Raw genomic sequence first — 23,454 nt, 5'->3', positions numbered from 1 at the left:
GTTCCGCGCCGTGCGTGCCGATCCATTGGGCGGCGTGATCGAGAGCCCCGCCCCCCGCCCTCCGCTCGGTTTGGCGGGAAAAGGCGGCGCGCTTTTGGCGCCAAAACCGTGAGGGAGCCGGAGAGCGAAGAGGACGGAGCCGGGAGGAAGGATGGCGGCGGCGGCGGCGGTGCTGGACGACGCGGAGCTGAGGGAGGCCCAGAGGGATTACCTGGACTTCCTGGACGACGAGGTGCGCGAGGGGGGGGGGTATGTGGGCCGGACGGCGGCCGAGCATGTGCAGAGTGCAGCTTCGTGACTCGTTAGGACTTGGGCCTCGGCGCGCCTCGCTTCGTAAAATTGAATTCATTGGAATCCCGATTGTGTGGGCGACGCGCCTCGGTGCCTGTGGAAACCTCTTGCGTCCTCCTCGGGCCGAGCGGGGCTGCGAAGGGGCTTTGGCGAAAGGCCGGGGGGGGGGTCATAGGGGTGAGGCAGGCCTAGGTGGGTGGGGGTCCCCTGGGGGAAGGAGGGCTTAAGCCCCCAGGGAATAGAGCTCACGCTCATCCTGATGGTTATGCTACGTGGATACACACACACACACACACACACATATATATATATATATGCATACGTTTGTATATGTGTGTGTCTATACAGTGGTACCTCAGGTTACATACGCTTCAGGTCACAGACTCCGCTAACCCAGAAATAGTACCTCGGGTTAAGAACTTTGCTTCAGGATGAGAACAGAAATCGTGCTCCGGCAGCATGGCAGCAGCAGGAGGCCCCATTAGTTAAAGTGGTACCTCAGGTTAAGAACAGTTTCATGTTAAGAACAGACCTCCGGAACGAATGAAGTACTTAACCCAAGGTACCACTTTGCGCGCGCGCGCACACACACACACACAGTGGTACATCTGGATACAAATGGGATCCGTTCTGGAGCCCTGTTCACATCCTGAAGCGAACGCAGCCTACGTCTGCGCGTTGCGATTCGCCGCTTCTGTGCATGCACATGACATCATTTTGACCGTCTGTGCATGTGTGAGCAGTGAAACCCAGAAGTAATGTGTTCCGTTACTTCCGGGTCGCTGCAGAGCGCAACCCGAAAGTGCTCAACCTGAAGCAACTTCCACCCGAGGTATGACTGTATATGTGGATGTGTGTGTATGTGTGTGTGTACAGGTGTATAGTTGCGACTGTTTCTTTTGGGGGGTATGTCACCCTGCATGATGCCGGAGTCCCTTGCAATTCTTTGGGTCTTGGGCTCCAGCAAAGGTTGGGATCTGATCTTTGTTGCAGGAAGACCAGGGGATTTACCAGAGTAAAGTCCGGGACATGATTAGCGACAACCAGTACCGCCTGATTGTGAACATCAATGACCTCCGAAGAAAAAATGAGAAGAGAGCCAGTCGGTAAGTTACATTTGTGCTGGGTCACCGCGGATAGATAGATAGATATAGTGTGTGTATATTTATGCTTTCATTGAGATTCCTGTATTGCGGAGGGGTTGGAGTAGATGACTCTAGGGGTCCCTTCTAACTCTTACCCTTCCCCCTCCCTTTTCTTTCGGTCAGCTGCAGTACTTGTAAGCTCAGGAACATCTCACTGCCTCCTGTACAACTGGTTTTTTAAAATAAATGAATACAAATAGATCTGTATATAATGCAACGTTTAAGACACAAAAGCCTTAGTATGCATCACACTGGAATGGAATCAAAGAACTGCATATGACAGCTACTTTTTAAAGAATAAGATGCTACTGTCAATGTGATTGATAAACAATGGTTTAAAATTGCCACAGTAAGAAACTTGTATATGTGGAATTAAATCTGGAGCAGGGTTTGAAAATATAAAACAGCCCATTGAGTGGTAACACAATGTAAACAACAACCTCAAAAGAGTTGAAAAAGGAAGAGAAGGCTGTCTTAAGCGCTTTTCAGGAGCCATGGTGGCTGATTTCTCTGGCTCTTGTCATTGGGAAGCTTCCAGGTGTTGCATTTCTTAGCTAGAAATTGTGGAGTTGGAAGGACCCCTGAGGATTCTCGCCCTGCAATGCCCAACCCCTTGCAGTGCATACATGAAATCCAGGTGTCTCCCATCTTATATTTATGCAGCGGGTTCTTCCTGCCTAAGTGTTATGAAGATTTAGCATACGTAGAGTAAAATGGCAGAAGTTGATGTAGTTTCCATATAGGAAGAAAGAACTGTTTGGCCACAGAGATTAGAAAGGGGAGGAAGGCCAATAAGCATCCCTTAGAAGACCAGGGATCTTCTGTCTCCCTTCCCCTGGAAAAAACTGCCAGCAACTGACATATTGGTAGGGGCTGACGTGGCATTAGGGATTCTGACACCAGAATCTTGTTCATCTTTGCTCCAGTTTGCTGAACAGTGCCTTTGAGGAGATGGTGGCTTTCCAGCGTGCCCTGAAGGACTTTGTTGCTTCTGTTGACGCCACCTATTCCAAGCAGTATGAAGATTTTTACATTGGGCTTGAGGGAAGCTTTGGATCTAAACATGTGACACCACGGACGTTGACATCCCACTTTCTCAGCTGCATTGTCTGTGTGGAGGGTATTGTAACGAAATGTGAGTTAAACAAAGTGAGGACAGCTTTTAATACTGCATGGATGGGAATGTAGTGGGACCAATGGCAGTCTTTTCAAGCACTTGATTCCTCTGCGAAAACATGTACCATCAGTGGTCTAAATAAATGACTCTGCAGGGCAAAGCTAAGTGTGGCATAATGGATATAGTGGCCCTGTTTTGGTGTTGCCATGAGGTATAGAGAAAACATGGGGGGGGGCAGTGGCAATGAGAATGCTGCCCACAGGCCTCAACTTGCAGAGGACAACTGTGTGAAGCAGGGAGCTTCTTGTTTCCATGAGTTCCATGGGTTCCACAATGCACAAGGTGCCTCCTTGCATGCAGGACTCCGGAGGGTGCCTGTTTCACACAGTTGCCCTCTGCAAGTCTGCAAATCGAGGCTGATAGTGCCAGACTGAAGAGGGCAGGGGCGCAGCGATCACACAGCCCCTTGTTTTTCCCTGTGTGCTTTTATGTGCCTTGTAATACCTGTATAGGTCTTATGTATTTGGGTGGAAGTAAATACCTTGGCAAATGCCTTTTTGACTGGGGTGGGGCCGCTCACAAAGGAAGATGGGTGGCTGGGGTGGGGGTTGTCTCTTGATGCTACTGTGGGAGAGGACATTTGTGTGGAAACAGTGGTACGGGGAGTGGGCCAGGAGCAGCAGAATCTTCCCCCAGCCAGCTTGGAGACTGTCAATCTAGCTTTGGGATTTCTTCCTGTCTTTGCATTGGCTGGAAGAGAGAGAGTGTAGGAATCTGACAAGGAATTGGGAATGTTGAAGCACGTTCTGAAAAAGAACATTCATGAGCTCTGATGTTGGTCATGGCTATTCCTGGGGAGTAAGGAAGCACCTGTGGGAAATAGATTTCCTTTGGGGTCAGTTACAGCATATTTAAACAGGTATTTAGGCTGTAGCCCTGGACAGAATCAGGCTTTTCATGTTAGGCTCTGAAATGAAAATTTGGAATTTCACTTGCGAATGTCTGGGGTGAATGCTGTTAATGCAACATCTCTTTTTGCAGAGTATTGTGACCTAAAACAAAATTAAAGGCTGTTCCCACTCCAACACAGGTTCTTTGGTCCGCCCAAAGATTGTGCGCAGTGTGCACTATTGCCCTGCTACCAAGAAGACAATTGAGCGCCGGTACACAGATATGACATCCCTGGAACCTTTTCCATCAGCTGCTGTTTACCCTACCAAGGTGAGCCAAGTGGGTTTCGTGTCCTCAAGGGTGTTCCCATCAACAGGATGGGCATTCCTCAGTGGATCCTTTATCCAAATTATCTCAATTCTATTTTCTCCTCAGTTTCCTACCTCTTTAAGAGTACTTCTTTCATGTACAGTGGTGCCCCGCAAGACGAATGCCTCGCAAGACAGAAAACCCGCTAGACGAAAGGGTTTTCCGTTTTTGAGCTGCTTCGCAAGACGAATTTCCCTATGGGCTTGCTTCGCAAGACGAAAACGTCTTGCGAGTGTTACGATTTTTTTCCGCTCCCCCCTTTTTCTAAGCCGCTAAGCCGCTAATAGCCTTTTAGCCGCTAAGCCTTTAATAGCCGCTAAGCCGCTAATAGGGTTGCTTCGCAAGACGAAAAAACCGCTAGATGAAGAGACTCGCGGAACGGATTATTTTCGTCTTGCGAGGCACCACTGTATTCTTTTTCTGCTAAAAGGAGAGAGAATTGAGGGAGGCTATGTGTCCTGCTGCCCTTTGTGCTCCCTGAAAATTGGTTCTAAATGATGCACCCCCCAAAAAAAATGTTGTCTGAAAGGGTTTGTGCTGTTCAATATCTCTATGTGTAACCCCTCCTCCAAAACAGCTGCTGCAGCAACACATGCTTCTGCAACTGCTTCTGCATAGGATATACTGGTCAGCTTGTAACCTTCCTTAACTGTGACAATTTTGTTTTGGCTGAAAAACCAGCTGTGTCTTGATACATTGTGAACTGCCCTGAGACCTGCAGGTATAGGGCAGTATACAAATTTAACAAATAATAATAGCAGAAAGTGTTGATGTGTTGAAGTAGTGAGTCTACCAGAATCTCTTCAATTTATTTGCCCATAAAAAAACCAATTATTTTATGATCCTCCAAGCTTACAGTTAAAATAATCTCTCATGCTAAATTACCTTGCTAAATTACTTAACGGCAGCATTTCCCTAAGTGGCACTTGGGCCATGCCTGGGCACCACCCAGTGTGGACATAACAGGCTACACTAAAAAGCAAGTTACATTTTTATCTTATGCTGGTTATCTAGGATGAAGAGAACAACCCACTTGAGACAGAATATGGCCTGTCTACCTACAAGGACCACCAGACAATCACAATCCAAGAGATGCCAGAGAAAGCACCAGCTGGGCAGCTCCCTCGCTCTGTGGACATCATTTTAGACGATGACTTGGTAGACAAGGTGAAACCGGGGGACAGAGTGCAGGTCATTGGGACGTTCCGTTGTCTGCCAGGAAAGAAAGGTGGCTACACTTCAGGGACATTTAGGTAAAACGCTCAGCAGGCAAGCTCATTTGTTGGCGTGCTGTCAGAAAATCAAACTACTCAGCAAGGCTTCTTGCAATGGATTCTTGCCCCCTTACTGCTGCCTACTTGTCACAGAATCTGAAAACATTATCTGCCTAGTTATGGTAATGATATTACAACATTTTAAACTTCATTCCTCTTGTCTGTTAAATCTTCTGGCAGTTTACAAAGATTCTGCCTTGTCCTAGGGAAGGTATTGCTATGCCAAGACCTGCCCCCCCCCCCAATTCTATAAGAGGATTAATGTCAGTTTATTTCACAAAGGACATTGCCAAATATATGTGCTGAAAAAATTCCAGATAGCCTGACTTCTAAAGTGCATCATGTAGATCTTAGTTCTCTTGATAAATTGTGTGATTCTGTCCTTCACACATGTTCTTATGATCCTTTTAAGCATTGACTTGCTGTTTCTGGTCTGTGTGATCTCTGTTGGCCTCTCTCAGTATGAGGTTTTTTGTGTGTGTGTGTTTCTCTGTCTCTCTCCCATCATAAGAATTTGCCTGAAGCCCCTCACAAAATGGTTTCCTTTGTTTCTCCTCCATCACACTTTTCTCCTAAAATTGCAGGTGGTGCATACATAAGAATTTACACATGCCAATATGTAAATTGTGAATGCAAAATCTGATAATCCCTCTATCCTCCCATTGAACATGCCATTCTTAAATGCAGGAGAGTAGCAGCACCCAGAAGACTTAGTATCATATTCAGAGGTCCACAAATTGTTCTTTGGCTTAGTAGCCAATTAATACTTTTCCTAGGTCACTAGGAGTGCTTCTGAAGGCCTTTCCCTTTCTGCTCATCAAGTACAACTTGCCTGTCCTCACACTAAATTAAGGAGAAGGGGCTGTAGGACAAATGACATTGTTCCCCATCTGTGTGCACAGGCTTCCCCCACTTCAGACTTGCCTTCAATATGAGGCCAGTATTGGGAAGCAGCCGTGGCAGGGAGGTAGTGTGTAATTAGTTCAGGTTCATTGTGGCTTGTGTACATAGTGCTAAACCATGGCTTCTAGCTGCATGTGAACCAGCCCATCATCTTGGAGACCATTCATATAGTATAAGAAGAAAGCAGAGAAAGACTCTTCAGATTGTGTTTTATCTGTGTGTGTGTTTAAAAAAAAATTAACTGGAGATACTTTTTAGTGAATATAAGTCTTTTGAAAATTTAAAACATTATAGCTCTGCAGATATTAATGTAGTGAAGTGGAGTATGGCTTAAAAAAAGGTACCCTGAGCATTGTACCTTCTCTAAAGTCTCATTAGAAATGGACCAAACACTTATTGACTAAGATTTGTCAAAAAAAAATTTGACCAATCTTCTGCTAATCTGCAGCTGGTCTGTCTAGACCTGTAACAAAGGGTCTGTGTTTTCTCACCTTCTCTAGGACTATTCTGATTGCTTGCCAAGTGAAGCAGATGAATAAGGAGGTTCGGCCTGAATATTCATCAGCTGATATTTCCAAGATAAAAAAATTCAGCAAAAGCCACTCAAAGGTAAATTGGGCTGTGATGTTAGGGCAATTTCACATATTTTGCTTGGGAAGATTCAGGTTTGCTTTTAATGTTGACTCAGCAGAGTTGCAACCAATCCCTGTGTTTCTTGTAGTCAGTTCTGAGGCGTACAATGTTTAAACCATGTGCCTAAAAGTGGAATGTGTTAAGTGGACCTTGTAAACTTTGTGATAAAAACTGTGGTTGCAGAGAGTAGTGTGAAGGGCTTTAGATCTTAATTATAAGGAGCCTGTTTATAGTAAAATCAAAACTAAAATTAAAATTAGGAATGCCTGCATTGAATTTTTAAAAATCTTTTAGGCTTAAAGCCATTTTTACTCTGCTCATTTTATGGTTTATTCAGTTTTAAATTGTGGGGTTTTGTTGTTGTGAGACATTGAGAAACTTCGGCATATACTGGCCTTCAAATACCGCTAATAAGCAAATACATCTTAGTGTGTTTCTATAGCGTCATCTTGCACTGACATATTCCATAATATATCATGATCACTGTACTGTATTACATTTTTTCAACTGATACTGAAAAATATTAGTTCCAGTATGGGTGTTACCTTAAACCAGTTCTGACCCTCCATACAATTGTGGCGGAAACCTCCTTTTCCTGATGTGCTTTGAAAGTAGTTTTGATTTCTGTTGCCATTTGAAACCATGGTTAATTGTCTATGGGCACCTCCTAATACATTTTTCTGCTACTTGTTTCCTGAAACTAGGATGTGTTTGATCAGCTTTCAAGGTCTCTGGCTCCCAGTATCCATGGGCACGAGTACATCAAGAAGGCAATTCTCTGCATGTTGCTTGGTGGAGTGGAGAAGGTGCTGGAGAACAAAAGTCGCCTCCGAGGGGATATTAACATCCTGCTAATTGGTATGACTGTGGGCACTTTTCTTTTAAACAATATATATCATGGAAATGTTCATATCTTGCTAGCCATAGTTTAGATGTTTTTAGTTGTTTTGAAGATGTTTAAATTCTGTTTTGTTGTATTGCTTTGCCACTTAGTTGTCCTGTAGTAGTTGGGGCCAGGGCCACCCATCTGTCAATCACCTAATGCCTCTGTGACCTTGTGTGACCTGTCTGGGCTTCTGCAATTTGAAATCAAACCCCATGGGCAAAGGCACAGTCCAAGTGGGCACTGGTCAGCTGATGGCCAGCACTTGTGAAGTCCCAAGCACAGCACTTTGTATAGGGCTTTGCGGGTGCTGATCATCAGCCAATCAGCAATGCCTGCAAAACCCCTTTTGGCCCAAGTTCAGCTTTGTCTGCCCCAGACCTGATGCCATAGATGACATCAAGTGTAAGACAGGTGAGCATGGTATGGCCATGATAGTCTCATGGGCCAAAATGGAAGGCTAGAGGTTCTGTACTGAGGCTGTGTTAACATCATAACGAGCCCACTGTCTCTTCTCTTTCAGGTGACCCTTCTGTTGCAAAGTCTCAGTTGCTGCGTTATGTGCTGTGCACAGCTCCACGGGCCATCCCCACCACAGGCAGGGGTTCCTCTGGAGTCGGTCTGACTGCTGCTGTCACTACAGACCCGGAAACTGGTAAGGAGCAGGCTAACGCGCAAGGTTAGCAGTCACTGCAGTGGGAAACACAGGCTGATGACCGGCTCTCTGAAGTCAAGATAGTGTGTTCTTGTGTGGCAGTTGGAGCCGGAACTGGAGACATCAATGGGGCACAGCTCTGTGGAGAGCAAAGTTGTCTTATGGCTGTTACAAATTGGGTTATATCTCTTGCTCTGCCACCAGCCTGCTGGTTATAACTGGTTTGGGTCTCTTCGTGTTCCTTGCTGGAAAAATGGGTGTATGTTTTAATTCTTTCTTAACACCTGTGCATATCTGTGGACAAAAACATGTTCGATATCCTCATTTGTAACCCATTTGCACTGAGCAGAAGTGAGGCATTGGGAAAGTACAATGTTGCTGCTAGTTGAATTGCAGAAGTAAGCATTTATGTGCAGGATCTGCACAGATTATTGGCAGCTTCATAGATGGAAACAGTACTCTAGGAGCTAATTCTGCTAAATAGTCTGCCTTTCAGGTGGAACAGCAGCCTTTGGCTAATATGTACTGCTTAGCATATCGCTTTTGCTAACTTGGAGATGAATGCTCAAGTTGTGGTCAGTGGATGGGTGTAATTAACATGTGTGCTTCGATTTTCTGATCCAGGGCAACTGGAGGCCCATAGCAATGGGCTAGACTGTCTTTGATCTTCCGTAGGACTTACTGAATGTTAAGGGACAATGCTGGGACACTGTATTCATGGAGATGGGGAAGTAGTATAACACTTGAGGGCTTGGATATCAGTATTCCAGTCCACCTAGTTGGAAAGGTGTGAATGGAGCTGTGTCCAAACTCATGCGTACTCTCAATTTACTGTCTTCAGGAGAGCGTTGTCTGGAAGCAGGTGCCATGGTCTTGGCTGACCGGGGTGTGGTGTGCATTGATGAATTTGATAAGATGTCTGACATTGACCGCACAGCTATCCATGAGGTGATGGAGCAAGGTCGGGTTACCATTGCCAAGGCAGGTATTCAGGCCCAGCTCAATGCTCGCTGCAGCGTCCTAGCAGCTGCCAACCCAGTGTATGGAAAGGTGAGTACTTACGAATGCTTCTTCAGGCACACCTAATGGCAAAGTTGTTGACTTTGCAGACCGTTCCGGTTTCCTTTTTATTGCTTTAAATTTTGATACTGGTTTTGTTAGTCTGTGGGGCTGCAGCTAAAGAGGTTGTGTCATCTTAAATATGGGGATAGCCTTCTTCAGATGGTCATATACATTCTCACACACTGCTGATGGTGAACCCCTGGCATAGTTTCAGGTGGAATTCTCCAGTTGGCATCAATCTGCATTTTGCACTTTGTTCAGTGACTGGCCAGAGGGTAGGGTGCTTCCTGCCCTCTTGCCCCCAAGTCAATAAAGAGTTCTTTGAAACATGTGATCCAGATGAACTTGCCACGTGAGTTGATATTGTGGTCTTCCATGCAATGAGTGATGTTTGCTGACAGAAACAGGAGATTCACGATGTAATGACCCAGGTACATGCTGTGAATTGTACTAAACACATTTTACTTAATCCATTTATAGCCTGGCTTATATAAGATTTCAGGGTGGATAGTTTAATATTAAACAATTAAAACCAAGTGCTGTAATACGTAGGCAAAGGGAACAAGGTATATATGCATTTGAATAGACATGTGAATGTTGTTGCTCCCAAAATTGGCTTTAAAAATGGCAATGGCCATGCCAAGCAGGCCAGAGTCACCACAGTGGTTTGTGTTTGTTTGTCTTTATTTGAAAATGGAGTTCTTTGATGTAATAGAGAATGAGGGGAATGTGAATGGCAAGCTTTGGCTGTCATTCACCTGCATTTCCTGTACTCAAAAACAGTACCATGGTATGCATGAGTACCAATATTTGTGCTTCTTATTTTTTTTATTTCAGAAAATGCCGGGTTTCTCTTTATTGCTCTCCCCGTCCAGTAAGCCTTATTTCCCTCTTTAGGAATAAGATACCCTTAACAGTTGCAGGCTGAACGTGCTGTTTTTTCTTATAACTTTTTACAGTATGACCAATACAAAACCCCCATGGAGAACATTGGCTTGCAGGACTCTCTACTGTCTCGATTTGATTTGCTCTTCATTGTCTTGGATCAAATGGATCCAGAGCTAGATCGGGAGATTTCGGACCATGTTTTGCGGATGCATCGTTACAGAGCGGCTGGTGAACAGGATGGAGATGGTGAGTCTCTCTTCCCGAAAAGCTTTGTGGGCAATCCTATGTGACATGAGAATTAATTGGAGTTACCCAAGGCTTCTTTCTTTTGTAAGCAACACTCCTGTTGTGCCATGGCATATTTTCAGGTCTTCACTTGCTGTTGTGGGAGGTGGAGTGATCATGCTAAGTTGCCTGTGGAATGCAGGGATGCTCCTAACATTAGATAAGGAATTGCACCCCAACTAATAGGAAGCCAGGTTGGAAGTTGAGGGGGAAATAGAACTTTAGCATGCAGAGGTGTAGGGGAGAAAAAGCAGAAGACTTTTCTCCTATGACGGGGATCAGGGAACCATTTCAGCCCCAGGGCCACATTTCCACCTGGGCAACATGCCCCTTGTGGGTAGGGTCAGAGTCAAAAATGGACCGATAATACAGGTTTATTTCACCATGCCTGCTTTCATTGTTAGAGGGAGCTTTGGCAGCTTGGCTCTTCTCATCCCTGCTGCTCAGATTTTTTCCTTTTAAATGGAGCTTTTCAGGAAACAGTACAGTGAGAAGGTGCTGGTTTTTGTGTCTGTTGCTATAGTAATTGAATGTGACCTAGATATGTCTCCAGGCAACCCTTCCCTTCTTTTTCCAGCCATGCCTTTGGGTAGCACCGTTGAGCTGTTGGCCACCGATGATCCTGCCTTTGCTGAGGAGGAGGACCACGAGCTGCAGGTGTATGAAAAACACGACGATCTACTGCATGGGCCTAAGAGGAGGAAGTGAGTGCCTCCCACAGTCTTCCTCCTTACAGATAGATTGATTGCTGTAATCTCTTCTCCTGCCCCACTTACTGTAGCTTAAAACACAGGTGGCTTAAAGCGCAGCCTCCAAACCGTATAGAAATGCAAACCAGTAGCCTATATTCAGGGGCCCTATATCACACACACACTTGGAATTATTTTGCTTTCTCGGGAACGGACAGGAAGTTTTGGTTAGATAGTATAAGAGCAGCCCCGCTGGATCAAACCAAAGGTCCGGCTTTTATTTTCCAATGGTGAGCTGTGTGTCTGAAAGTTCACAGGCAGGAGATGGAAGGCATTGCCCTGTTCCTCATTGCATCCTATTAGATAGGATGCATCTTCCATGACTCCCCCTTTTAAAGCTATCCAACCCCCAACTAGCCCTGCACCTTGTGAATTCATTGACTTTCTTACGCGTATTGTGAAGTACCTCTGTCTGTGGTGGATCTATTGCCGATTCAAAGTCATTGGGTGACAGGCATTGTGGCAAGAGAGGAGAACTTTTGGCTCCAGCATTTATGAGTTTATAAGCTTTTGTTCATATTATCCTCCTTAGTAGTTCCGCCCCACTATACTTGAAAGCCTTAAGCACTGTTACTCTTCCTCATAGAGAAGATCCCGCCCCTCCATCTTTTTTTGTGTTGGGGACCCCCCTACTACTTTCCTTCTCTGCGCAGGGCAGTTCTGGGAGTTGGAGGTAAGGAGAGTCCTCTCCAGAGAGGCACCCCCCCCCCCCCGCATTTTTCTGAGACTTCCCTCCTGCAAGGTGCTTCCACCACAGTTCTTAATAGAAACATTAGTTTAGGGATGTGAGGCTGCAGGGTTCATAAAAGGGAAATGGCAAATGGGTTCACTGGCTTTAATTCTCATCTTTTTACAGTTAGGGCTGTGTATTCGACCCATTGAAGGGAGGAACCTACTTTGAATTGCTTACAGAACTTGATCACTTTGCGTTTGCCAAACAGAGAGAAGATCGTTAGTGTGGAGTTCATGAGGAAATACATTCATTTCGCCAAGATGATCAAGCCAGTCTTGACCGAGGAAGCAGCAGCCTTCATCGCTCAGGAATATTCTTCTCTTCGCAGTCAGGACCAGATCAGCTCTGATGTGGCTAGAGTGAGTAGGGGGCTGGGTCCTTTTTACTGGGGAAAAGGTGGGGGAGGAGAGCAAAGCTGAAATTGAGAAAATTACCTATTACATGTGATGTAGTAGCACAAGAACATTGTGTTAAGACACAAAGAAACCCAAGTTCAGACACCTGCTGAACTGCAGAGGTTTCTGGATGGCAATGGGCATGTGGTTTTCCTCAGCTTACTTTACACCTCTGGACTTCTGAGGTAAAAGCAATGTTCCTTTTGAACTCTTAGGAGGAGGAACAAATAATTGTACTGTATATTTGAATCAAAGTAGCCTTGACTATGCAGCTGTTTTGCTTTCCGATGTGCAGCTTAGCTGCTTTTCAGTCAGCCGAACTCGGCCTGGAAATCCTCACTTTCCTCTCTGAATAACAGCAGCAGGGGAACAATGCTATAGGGCTGCAGCACTGCTTAATAAGAGGATTTTGTGCAGATGGAAGTTACCTGAGCATCATAATGTTCCCTGGCCCCCATCCATAACATACAAAATCTAGGAGTGGAACCTGTAGCCTCGGATTAAAATCCCATTGAATTTAAAGCACGCTTTTTAAAAAAATTGCAACTGCATGTAACACACTAGTATTGGCAGATGGGTGGGCAGATTCTTTTTATGGATCTGAGAAATTACATGTACAGTGGACGCTCATGTTGCAAACGTGATCTGTTCGGGATGCATGTTCACAACCTGCAGTGGTGTGTCTGCACACACACGGGTTGCAATTTGGCGCTTCTGCACATGTGCAAAGCGCGATTTAGTGCTTATGTGCATAAGCGACCGCCGAAACCCAGAAGTAACCCATTCCGGTACTTCCGGGTTTCGGCGGTTCTGTAACCTGAAAAAATGCAACCTGAAGCGTCTGTAACCCAAGGTATGACTGTATTTGGTTTTCATATTTTTTTCCTTTTTCAAAGGCTGCATGTAGTTGTCGCCTGCCTAGGAGAGACAGAGAGAGAGAGAGAGACATTTGCAGTTCACATTGTGGAAGATTACAGGAGCATGTAGTGCTTATCAGAGACTTGTCCTGCAGCTTGAATTGTCAGCTGCATAACCTTGGTAGTCTCCTTGCTTGGCTATAGCAAAAGAACCCTGTGGCTTCTTCCCTTTATGTGCTGCTATGTATTTGTTGTACAAGTGATTGCCAGAAATGGGAGTCTCATTCTTTTTATCATTCAGCAGCTCAATGGTTCTATCTTACTTTCCAGACTTCCCCTATAACGGCCCGTACGCTGGAAACTCTGATCAGACTCTCAACTGCACATGCTAAAGCCAGGATGAGCAAAACAGTGGACAAGCAGGATGCCAAAGCTGCTTTAGAGCTGGTGCAATTTGCCTACTTCAAAAAGGTGTGCAAACTATTGCTGGATTGCCTGTTATCATAACCTGGGGACAGGTATTTGGTAGCGCTTGGCTTGTATCTTTTAATGGTACTAATGTCATCCATTATTTCAAGTGTTCTTCCCTGTAAATGTTCCCAAGGTGGCTTATAGTGATCAGTAATTAGATGGACTTTACCTTCATATTCACAAACGGCAGAAGAGGATGCTGGTCTTTTCTCATCGAGTGGCAGAGGTTTGCTTACCATATTTTTCGCTCTATAGGACGCAACAGATGATAAAACGCACCTAGTTTGGGGGGGGGGGAGGAAACAATAAGAAAAAAATTCTGAACCCCAGAAGCCAGAACAGCAAGAGGGATCTGGCTTCTGGGATAGCCTCTTGCTGTTCTGGCTTCGGGGACAGCCTTCACCCTGCTGCCCTGCGGAAGCTTTGCGCAGCTAACCCCAAGCTAGAACAGCGCTCCATCTCCCTGTTCTGGCTTTGGGCTTAGCCGCGCAGCCTGCATTCGCTCCATAAGACGCACACATATTTTCCCTTACTTTTTAGAAGGGAAAAAGTGCGTCCTATAGAGCGAAAAATACGGTAATTTTATTGCTGCTCCAAAAACCTATAGTGTTATCTGCTGTGCAGAGTTTTGTAATGGCTCAGCACTTGTGTGAATTGCTACACAGATGTTGCTGGATTGGACAGGAGAACTCCATCACTCTGCTGAGTCTAGGAACCAGAATTATTGCTGCTGTGCTGAAGCTTTTCCTTGACAATGGTCGTTGCTGTGCACAGCTCTGCTGCACAAAGTAGAGCTCTGTTGCTCTTGACTTCTGGCCAGGGTCGAGGCAGGACCAATTACTAGTCCTTCAGGAGGGGATCAAAGGGCCGTTTGCATGTGCTGAAGCAACACATGCATCCTTGTTCCTGAAGGGTAAAGGATTTTCAGTAGCAAAAAGTAAGTGCACCATGGTGCTGCCCCACTTAGCCAAGGGCAGAATGAGAGAGCGCAGGTAACTATTTACCATGTGGTGACTTGCAGCACTGTTAGGACCACTTGATAAGTCAGTTGTTGTAGTAGTATCCTTCCAAGAGACAAAAATCTTGTCATTTCCCTCCCATCCTGCAGATTTCTGAGCAGTTGTGCATAGGTGATAAAATTCTCTTCACTTGGCTTGTATTTGGTATCTTGACACACATCGGCAATCCTTTCATACAAAGGGTGAGATTGGGAAACGAAAGGAGGAATGCTGCAGGTTGGATGAGCAGAAGAAATGGAGCACGCTGGCTCCTCTGCTGCCGACACCCTGAACTCATAAGGGATGTAGCTTGGTGGTAGAGCACATGCTTTTATGTTCAAAAGATCAGCTGTCTCCAGGCAGGGCCGAGAGAGGCTCCTGTTGGAAACCCTGGAGAATGGAAGTGGTACTCAGTTAGATGGACCAACGGTGTGATGCAGTAAAATACACCTTCCTTTATTAGTAACTAATGTACCGTATTTTTCGTTCCATAAGACACACCTTTTTCCCTCCAAAAAGGGGAAATGTGTGTGCGTCTTATGGAGCGAATGCAGGCTGCGCAGCTTTCGCTGAAGCCAGCAGAGCAAGAGCGAGAGCTGCGCAACGCCTCTTGTTCTGCTGGCTTCCCAGCGAAGCGGGAGGAGGAACGGAAGGGAGCCCTTATGGAGCCCCTTCTGTCCCTCATCCTGCTTCGCTGGGAAGCCAGCAGAGCAAGAGATGCTGCGCAGCTATCGCTCTTGCTCTGCTGGCTTCAGCGATAGCTGCGCAGCTTGCTCTGGCTTTTCAGGGAGGTGGGAGAAGGGATGGAGGGCAGCCCGTCAGTCCCTTCTCCCGCCTCCCGGAAAAGCCAGCAAGAGCCGCTCTATCTTTAAAGAGGCGTGCTGAGTGAGCGCGGCTCTTGCTGGCTTTTCTTGCTTTCCTCCTCTAAAAACTAGGTGTGTCTTATGGTCGTCTCATAGAGCAAAAAATACGGTATATGAATCTGCCCCTCGTTACTTGGACATTAGCTGGTTGATCCTGATCTCAGCTCCATGTCATTGACGGCAAGCTGGAGCCAACAGAGGCTGCAGTGGCTATACTAAGTGATGAATGCTTACTTCTCTAGTAGTGTTCCTGGGGGCTTTTGAGTGAGATTGTGGGTGGGTTGTGCCTTCTTGACACATGTAGGAGAATTTACAATCTCCTGAATTACAAAGCATTTCACAGATGCAGGTGGTCAGCTTATTGACTGTAGTTATACTGAGTAAATCAATCTCTTTGTCCGTACAGCCTCTGTTTATTTATGTAAGAATATTTATTTACTGCTATTTCATTTTTTTTAATTAAGTAGTTCACAACAGCTATGCATAAAACCATACAATAAAAATAATATAAAACGGATTTAAATCAAATAACTATTGTGGAAATAGGTATTCTTAATTGCCTGCATAAGCCTGATGGAATAAAAAAGTGTCTTAGCTAGTCACCACATAATTTTGGTCCAGCGAGCAGGAAAACCAGAGTCCGTTTTTATCAGGTGTGTTGTGAAATGAATGGTTGCATTCTTCTACACATTGTCTCTAAACCCTTGCAGTATTAATCATAACACAGAAGTCACCATGCTTCTGTGCAGGTTATATGTCTCCTCAAGCTACAGTGTTGGGTATCTCATTTATTTGGAGACTGAACCTTAATTAAGGCTTAAAACCACCTAAAATTCACCTTCCTGTTCTAAGGAGCCACATTGCTGATGGCTTCTGCTTTTTTTTTCTTTTTGCACCTTCTGATTATTATTTTTTATTAAAGATTTTCTTGGTTTACAAAAGTATGTGCAATCTCTCTCTTTTTTTCTCCAAGTAACATTTTTTACAGATCAGTTTCATTTGTTGAGACATTAGGAAGAAAAGGGGGAAAGAGGTGGAGGGGGGAAGGTGGGGTCGGGTGGCGATGTTTCTATTTTACTTAATATATGTGGGGTTTTGTGTCAGCATCGCTTGTGCAGGTTCTCTGCTATTCACTTGTGTTCCTTTGGTGGTGAGAGAGGTTGGGGTTAGCCTAGGGTGTGGTTGTTTGTTTGTGATTGGCTGTGGTGATCTTTGTTTTCGTGTGTGAGTGGGGTGGGTGGTTGTTTTGGATCAGGTTAGCCATATTGATTTGTATGTTGTTGTTGGATTTTTGTCATTGTCTTGTTGGGCTGTGTATATGGCTTCTGCCTTTAAGACTTCTCGGCTCCTGAGCAAATGGCTGATTAGCTGACCTACTTATAGATTCTTTGGGCTTCTCTCATTTCAAAGGTTTTGGAAAAAGAAAAGAAGCGAAAGAAGCAGACTGAAGATGGTTCAGACCCAGACACAGAGAATGAAGCTGCACAAGAAAGTGAAACGAGAGAGAAAAAGAGGTAAGTAAAGAAAAGCGGTGTAAGGAGAACCCACATGTGCTTTTTTGTTCTTCAAGAAAAAGTCTTCATTGGGCAACAGATAGCAAAACCACAAAATTGTCATATTTAATGGATCATCTTGCATTTCCATCTCACTGCAACTATCTGTTCAGCCGGTGGCTCACTTGGTGGGTTGCTTTCAGACAGTTACATGCAGCTCACTGGCCCAGATAATCTGGGTCACATTGTGTGTGTTTTGCATAATGCACAAGCTGTGTGGCTGCACACAATAATGTACCGGGTGGGGAACCTCTGGCTCACAGAGCAAGCGTGAGGCCATTTTCAGGAACCCCACCTGACATCATACAGGAAGGGAGGGAGGCACTTCAAAGCAACAATTGGGAGCTTAAAGCAAGCAAGATGCACTTCCGGTCCTATGGAAAACCCGTGCCAGGATGCTTGCTTGGAAGTTCTGAAAGTTGGGGCTTCAAAGGGAAGCATCACATGACGTCAGGTGATGGGCAGGTGGGCAGCTTTGAAACAACTCGTTTCTTTTTTAAAAAAAAAAAATTATTAAATTTTCCAACATACATTTATAGTATCCAATCTAAATTTATCACATATTTTCTCTTTTAGACTTCCTTCAACCTCTCTGACAATCATCCATTATTCAATTTTTTAAATATGCATTTCCTGATTTTATATTGCATTTTATAAACCTTCACACACTTAGTTTTCATCAATACAATAGTCCTCTATCATTTACAGAACTTCTTGAAATCCCACTAGCGTTATTTGCTCATCACATACACATTTCAGATAGTCTGAAAATTTTCCCCAGTCTTCAATGAACTTTTGATCTCGTATATATCTGATCTTTCCTGTTAGTTTGTCCAGTTCAGCATACTCCATCAGTTTCATTCTCCATTCTTCGAGCGTCGGCAGTTGTTCCTGTTTCCATTTTGGGCCAATAATATTCTCGCTGCTGTTACTGCATATTGGAAAACTTTACAGTCCATTCTATTTATTTCATTTCTTACTATTCCTAGAAGAAAAGCCTCTGGTTTCTTAACAAACGTATATTTCAACATCTTTTTCATCTCATTATATATCATTTCCCAGAAACCCTTCACCTTCTTACAATCCCACGACATTTGATAAAGTGTTCCTTCTTTTTCTTTACATTTCCAACACTTATTACATGTTTTATACATTTTTGCCAGTTTCACAGGTGTGATGTACCATCTATAAATCATTTTCATAACATTTTCCTTTAACGCAGTACATGCCGTAAATTTTATATTTTCATTCCACAGTTTTATCCAATCATTAAACTGTATATTATAACCCAAATCTCTGGCCCAGTGTATCATAACTGATTTAACCTCCTCATCTTTTGTATACCATTCTAGCAAGATTTTATACATCTTGGACAAAATTTTATTTTCATTGTTTATTATTTCTATTTGAAATTTCGATTCTTTTACCTCATAACCTCTTTCTTTTAAGTCCTTTTTAAACATTTCGTTAACCTGATAATAATGCAACCAATCATACACATACTCTTTCACTTTTTCATAGGATTTCATTTTCCATTTTCCTCCCTCCTTTATAATCAATTCTTTATATGTAATCCAGTTCCCCCTCATATTGACTTTCTTAAGACTCATAACTTCTAACGGAGATAGCCAGTGGGGAGTTCTTGATTCTAATAAACTTCTATATCTCTCCCATATTTCTATGAGAGATCTTCTAAAGATGTGGTTTTCGAAACCTTTATGAATCTTTCTTTTCTCACACCATAGATATGCGTGCCAGCCAAATCTGTTATCAAAACCTTCTAAGTCCAATAACTCAGTATTTTTTAACTTTATCCATTCTTTCAACCAGCAAAGACATGAAGCTTCGTAATATAATTTCAAGTCTGGCAGGGCGAAGCCGCCTCTTTCTTTTGCATCCGTTAATAACTTATACATAATTCTTGGCTTCTTACCCTGCCAGATATATCTTGAAATTGCTCTTTGCCACTCTTTAAATATCGCTGTCCCCTTAATTATTGGAATTGTCTGAAATAAGAATAACATCTTTGGCAGCACACTCATCTTAATCGTTGAAATTCTCCCCCAAAAGGATAACTTCATTTGGCCCCACACCTCTAGATCTTTCTTTATTCCCTTCCACACTGGCACATAATTATTCTGAAACAAATCAATACTCTTGGGGGTTAACCAGATTCCCAGGTATTTAACTTTTTTCACCACTTCTATCCCTGTTTGTTGTTGCATTGTTTCTATCATACCTTGATCCATATTTTTTGCTAACATTTTAGTTTCTTTTCTTATTCAATATAAACCCTGCCACTTGACCAAATTGTTCAACTTCCTCCAAAACAACTTTTGAACTTTCCGGCGGTTCTTCCACTGTTATTACCAGATCATCAGCAAAGGCTTTTACTTTATATTCATTACGGCCTACTGACACACCTTTTATTGCTTCATTTCTCCTTATTGAATTTAGGAAAATCTCCAGAACCATTATGAATAACAATGGTGAAAGAGGACATCCTTGTCTCGTACCTTTTGATATTTTTAATTCTTCCATAGTCATATTGTTTACAATCAGCTTAGCTCTTTGTTCAGTGTATATCGCTTTTATTCCATTAAAAAATTCATTCCCCACCTCCATGTGTTCTAAATTTTTTAACATAAAGTCCCAAGATATATTATCAAAGGCCTTTTCTGCATCCACAAATATTAACACTGCTTGTTTCTCATTCCTGGCTGTCAGATATTCTAACAGATTGACTATATTCCTTATATTATCCTTCATCTGTCTGCCAGGAAGGAAACCCGCTTGATCTTTATGTATAACTTCTTGTAACACCTTTTTCAACCTCTTTGCTAAGATACTTGCAAAGATTTTGTAGTCCGAAACAACTTGTTTCAATAGGTAACCAGTGCAGTCTACGCACAGCAAATGGGTTGCACATTCCTTCTCCAACCCCAAATAATGACATCTAAAACAAAAAGCAGTATTATTGTCGTCGTCCCCCATACATCCACCTGAATGGCTACAATTAGATTACTGCATAGAATATGGCTTTTAATGTAAAATCTAGAATAATTTGGACTGCTTTCTTCTAAAGCAGGGATGTGGGGACCTTTGGGCTTCCAGACGTAATTGAGTTACCGCTTCCCTCAGCCTTGACCCTTGACCATGCTGTCTAGAGCTGATGGGAGTTGTAATTGAGCAATATCTGAAGGGCTGCAAGTTTCAAACCCATCTGAAGGACAAACCCAAAGTAGGTAATAAAACTAGAAGGGTCTGGAAGGTACTTTATTCAGTCCGTAGCTTTCTGCCTCCCATTGTCACTGGCTTCCAGTCTTACCCTCCTTTTCAGTCCCCTACCCAGGTAGAAGATAGGAGGGAGGGAGAGTTTCACAGAATAGGTTTTTACAGTTTTTAAAAAATAAAATGAGGTTTCTAGCTCAATATCTCCTCTCCCTCCCTTTCTCCACAAATCTACACACTCCAGGTATTTCTATCCATTTGTGGGTGGTGAGAATATTGCTATAATCTTTTTGTCCTTCTGTAGAAGGAAGACGCGTTCTGGTGATCATGAGCCAGTGGAAGGGGAGACTCATGATCCCTATTCCTTCAGCGACACTGAAGAGGAAATGCCAGAAGGTGAGCAGTTTCCCTCCGGTCTTCCTCAGGCTAGTAGATGAATGGATTCAGACCAAAAAAGGCATTCATGCGCTATATTTTTGATTCATTTGCACAGTAGAATCTGCCCACAAGGGATTTCAGCATGCAGTTGGCTGCAAAAGTCACTCCACCTCTGGCAAGCTTGCTGAAAGTGTGATAGCTTTGGAGCTGCTTAGTGTCAACTCGCAGATTTCCCTGGAGAACTACCCAGACTATGAAAAACTGTTGCTTTTCTGTTTTTGCCGTTCCAGAATTTACCACTTGCATAATGTTCATATACTCAGTATTTGTTTCTCCGGTACTTGCAAACCTTTTCAGTTAATTTTGCTCTTGGGTCTCTTAAAATCTACTGCTCTTTAACCAAAAGAAGTGTTTTATTTTTCTGTGGTAACAGTAATCAAGAAATAAAAAGGTATGTAACAGGGCAACCCTACAGAAGATGGCTAAGGAATAAGTCACACTGAGTTCAGTGAGGCGTTACTAGGTTCGTGGATGTAGGATTATAGCATCAGTCATAGGTCTTGGTTTGATGCCTTTACACTAGACCACACGGGCTGCCTGTTAAATATTTGCTGTATAAACAGGGTAATTTCCACAGAGAGAGAGAGAGAGAGCTGTGTTGGTTTGTTGCAGCAAAAACAGCAAAGCCTTAAAGCTTAAGGACTGAACAAATCTGTTACTCATTAATTATCAGTTAGACACATCTGATGAAGAGGATGAGTCCATTAAAGTTTATGCTGGTGTATAATAGATCAAAGTTTGTTGGTTGACATTGCATTCCCCTATTTTGTGACACCTTCAAGACTAACTCATCTCTTCTTGATATTATTTAGTTGAGGCACACACTCCCAAGACTACTGAACCTTTGGGCACTGGTGAGACTAAGTCAAAGTTGGCTGAATCCAGGTGAGTAGTATGCAAATAAATATTACAGGTCAGAGTTTAATGGGATGCAGGCTCAAGCACTAGTGTGATCCCTGGGACTTTGTAGAATTACAAGTAGTCTTGTGGCTGGTCATTTTGAAAATGTGGTAGTTTAAATAAATAAAACAAAGAAGGTCATGCTTATTCTGACCCTTGATGTGAAAACTCATTTGTCAGTATTATTTTCAGAGGCTAACAGTGCAATCTCAACTGTGTCTACTCAGAAATAAGTCCTATTGAGTTAAATGACTTACTCCCAGATAAGGGCAGTTGGGATTTCAGTCTTATTGTAGTTTTCTGTAGTTCAAAGTAATTTTAAAATAAGACCCAAGATTGTCATGTCTGAAAGATTGTCAAATGATGCTAGTTATTTATGACTAAGGTATGCAAATTAGCTGCATCTCTTTTGGTTCATTGTGAAGTTTCATGTTGATCCAGTGAGGGATTTTCCCAGCCTTGTAAGGCATAAACATAAGCATTTCCTTCAGTGGCTTCATGGCTGGCCTTTTTAAGATCCAAAGTTCCCCACTTGAGGGATCATTCAGTTCACCCTCTTTCACCCTGTTCTGTGTTCTCTCTATTAAAGATGGATAGAGACTGCAGACTGCTGTCGCTTCCTGCAGCAGAGACACAGTGGCATCTTGTGGCAGAGGCAGAGAATAATATGCAAACAGCGGTGGGAGACTCAGAGCTCAAACACTGTTCTTTAAAAGCATCTTAGCTGCTTCATGGCTTGAGAGCCTAGCCGAGTTCTGTGTAGCCAAACCATACTGTTTGACTCCTTGTTTGTTTTCTTCTACCTGCACAGACTGAAAGCATTCAAGGCTGCCCTTCTGGAGGTATTCAAAGCTGCTCATGCGCAGTCTGTGGGGTTGAAGAGCCTAATGGAGTCCATCAATCGAGACAACCCAAACCCTTTTTCATCTGCGGAAGTCAAGATGGCCTTGGAACAGATGCAAGATGACAACCAGATCATGATGTCAGATGACATAATTTTCCTGATCTGATGAACAGCTCCTTGGTGTGGAGAATCCCCTTTTCAGCACCTTCCTATAAGGACCATCTAAAAAGTTTGGCTTTCCTCACCTGATCCATCTAGATTAGGAGAACTGACTGCAACTTGGGATGCCCATGTTATAAAACATTTATGTGGCTTTATTTGCCTTGGATTTTTTCTTCTTGCAAGGGAGCACATTTACATTCAAAAGTACTTAATTGCAATTTTTAGTTAAAAATCACTGGTATGTCCTAAAGAAACCAGTGGTGGAAAGAAACATCTGTGCAAATCTCCTGTTGTTAAACATATAGAGGCTGACATAGCACAGTGGTGCAATTATAAGCTTTTCACCTTTGTCCCCTCAACTATCACAGCCTACAATGCCTGCAATTTGTTGTTATTTAGCAGCTCAAATTTTCTTCACGAATGTAATTACTTGACACGGACTTTTAATAAATAACCCAAATGTGGTTGTAATGAATGAAGCTATTAAAGTATATTTGCAACCAAAGACAGCTCTACAAATAATAAATTTCTCTCACTGTGTATCTGTACTCATGCGTAGCTCCTCTTCCCCATTATATACGCTGCCAGCTTTGCCTTTGGGAACAAATATTCCAAAATTAAATCATGGGTGAGTCATGTTTCTGTTACATAACGTTGAAAGCAATTGCTTTTTTCTGAAGTTATTTTGGTTACTGGAGTATAGCATGCATCAAGATGATCCTGGAAGCCTCATTTTGCATACAGCTAGAGAAAATTACTTCTACAGGCAGCTACATGTCTCCCTCATAAGACAGCCATGTGTCTTATCATTGCAAAGTGATATGGGAATTGAGCTAGGAAGGCTAAAAACTTCTTTTTGTATTC

The 23,454-nt window shown here is 43.4% G+C and overlaps 1 protein-coding gene across 1 annotated transcript; it reads left to right on the top strand.

Annotated features, from left to right (window-relative positions):
- On the top strand, positions 1–23,099 carry MCM3 (minichromosome maintenance complex component 3). Its single transcript, XM_083495146.1, has 17 exons — positions 1–232; positions 1,285–1,397; positions 2,363–2,571; positions 3,644–3,774; positions 4,828–5,066; positions 6,491–6,599; positions 7,328–7,481; positions 8,030–8,161; positions 9,003–9,211; positions 10,183–10,357; positions 10,974–11,100; positions 12,087–12,237; positions 13,461–13,601; positions 16,873–16,976; positions 20,551–20,642; positions 21,497–21,569; positions 22,396–23,099. The coding sequence occupies exons 1-17, from the start codon at positions 152–154 to the stop codon at positions 22,592–22,594; spliced, it is 2,439 nt and encodes an 812-aa protein (XP_083351272.1). The 5' UTR covers positions 1–151; the 3' UTR covers positions 22,595–23,099.
- The last annotated feature ends 355 nt before the right edge of the window (positions 23,100–23,454 follow it).

Source organism: Podarcis liolepis (assembly GCF_965112155.1).
Source record: "Podarcis liolepis genome assembly, chromosome: 3".
NCBI classification, from domain to species: domain Eukaryota; kingdom Metazoa; phylum Chordata; class Lepidosauria; order Squamata; family Lacertidae; genus Podarcis; species Podarcis liolepis.
Note: the sequence above shows the minus strand (reverse complement) of the source record. Positions and strands in the feature narration are given on the sequence as shown.

What these genes read in the sequence shown, in the direction of transcription:
- MCM3 (XM_083495146.1), top strand. Translation starts at nt 152, where the DNA reads ATGGCGGCGGCGGCGGCGGTGCTGGACGACGCGGAGCTGAGGGAGGCC. An exon ending in TACACTTCAGGGACATTTAG is followed by an intron (nt 5,067 to 6,490) that starts GTAAAACGCTCA and finishes CACCTTCTCTAG; the next exon opens with GACTATTCTGATTGCTTGCC. An exon ending in CATGGGCCTAAGAGGAGGAA is followed by an intron (nt 11,101 to 12,086) that starts GTGAGTGCCTCC and finishes TTTGCCAAACAG; the next exon opens with AGAGAAGATCGTTAGTGTGG.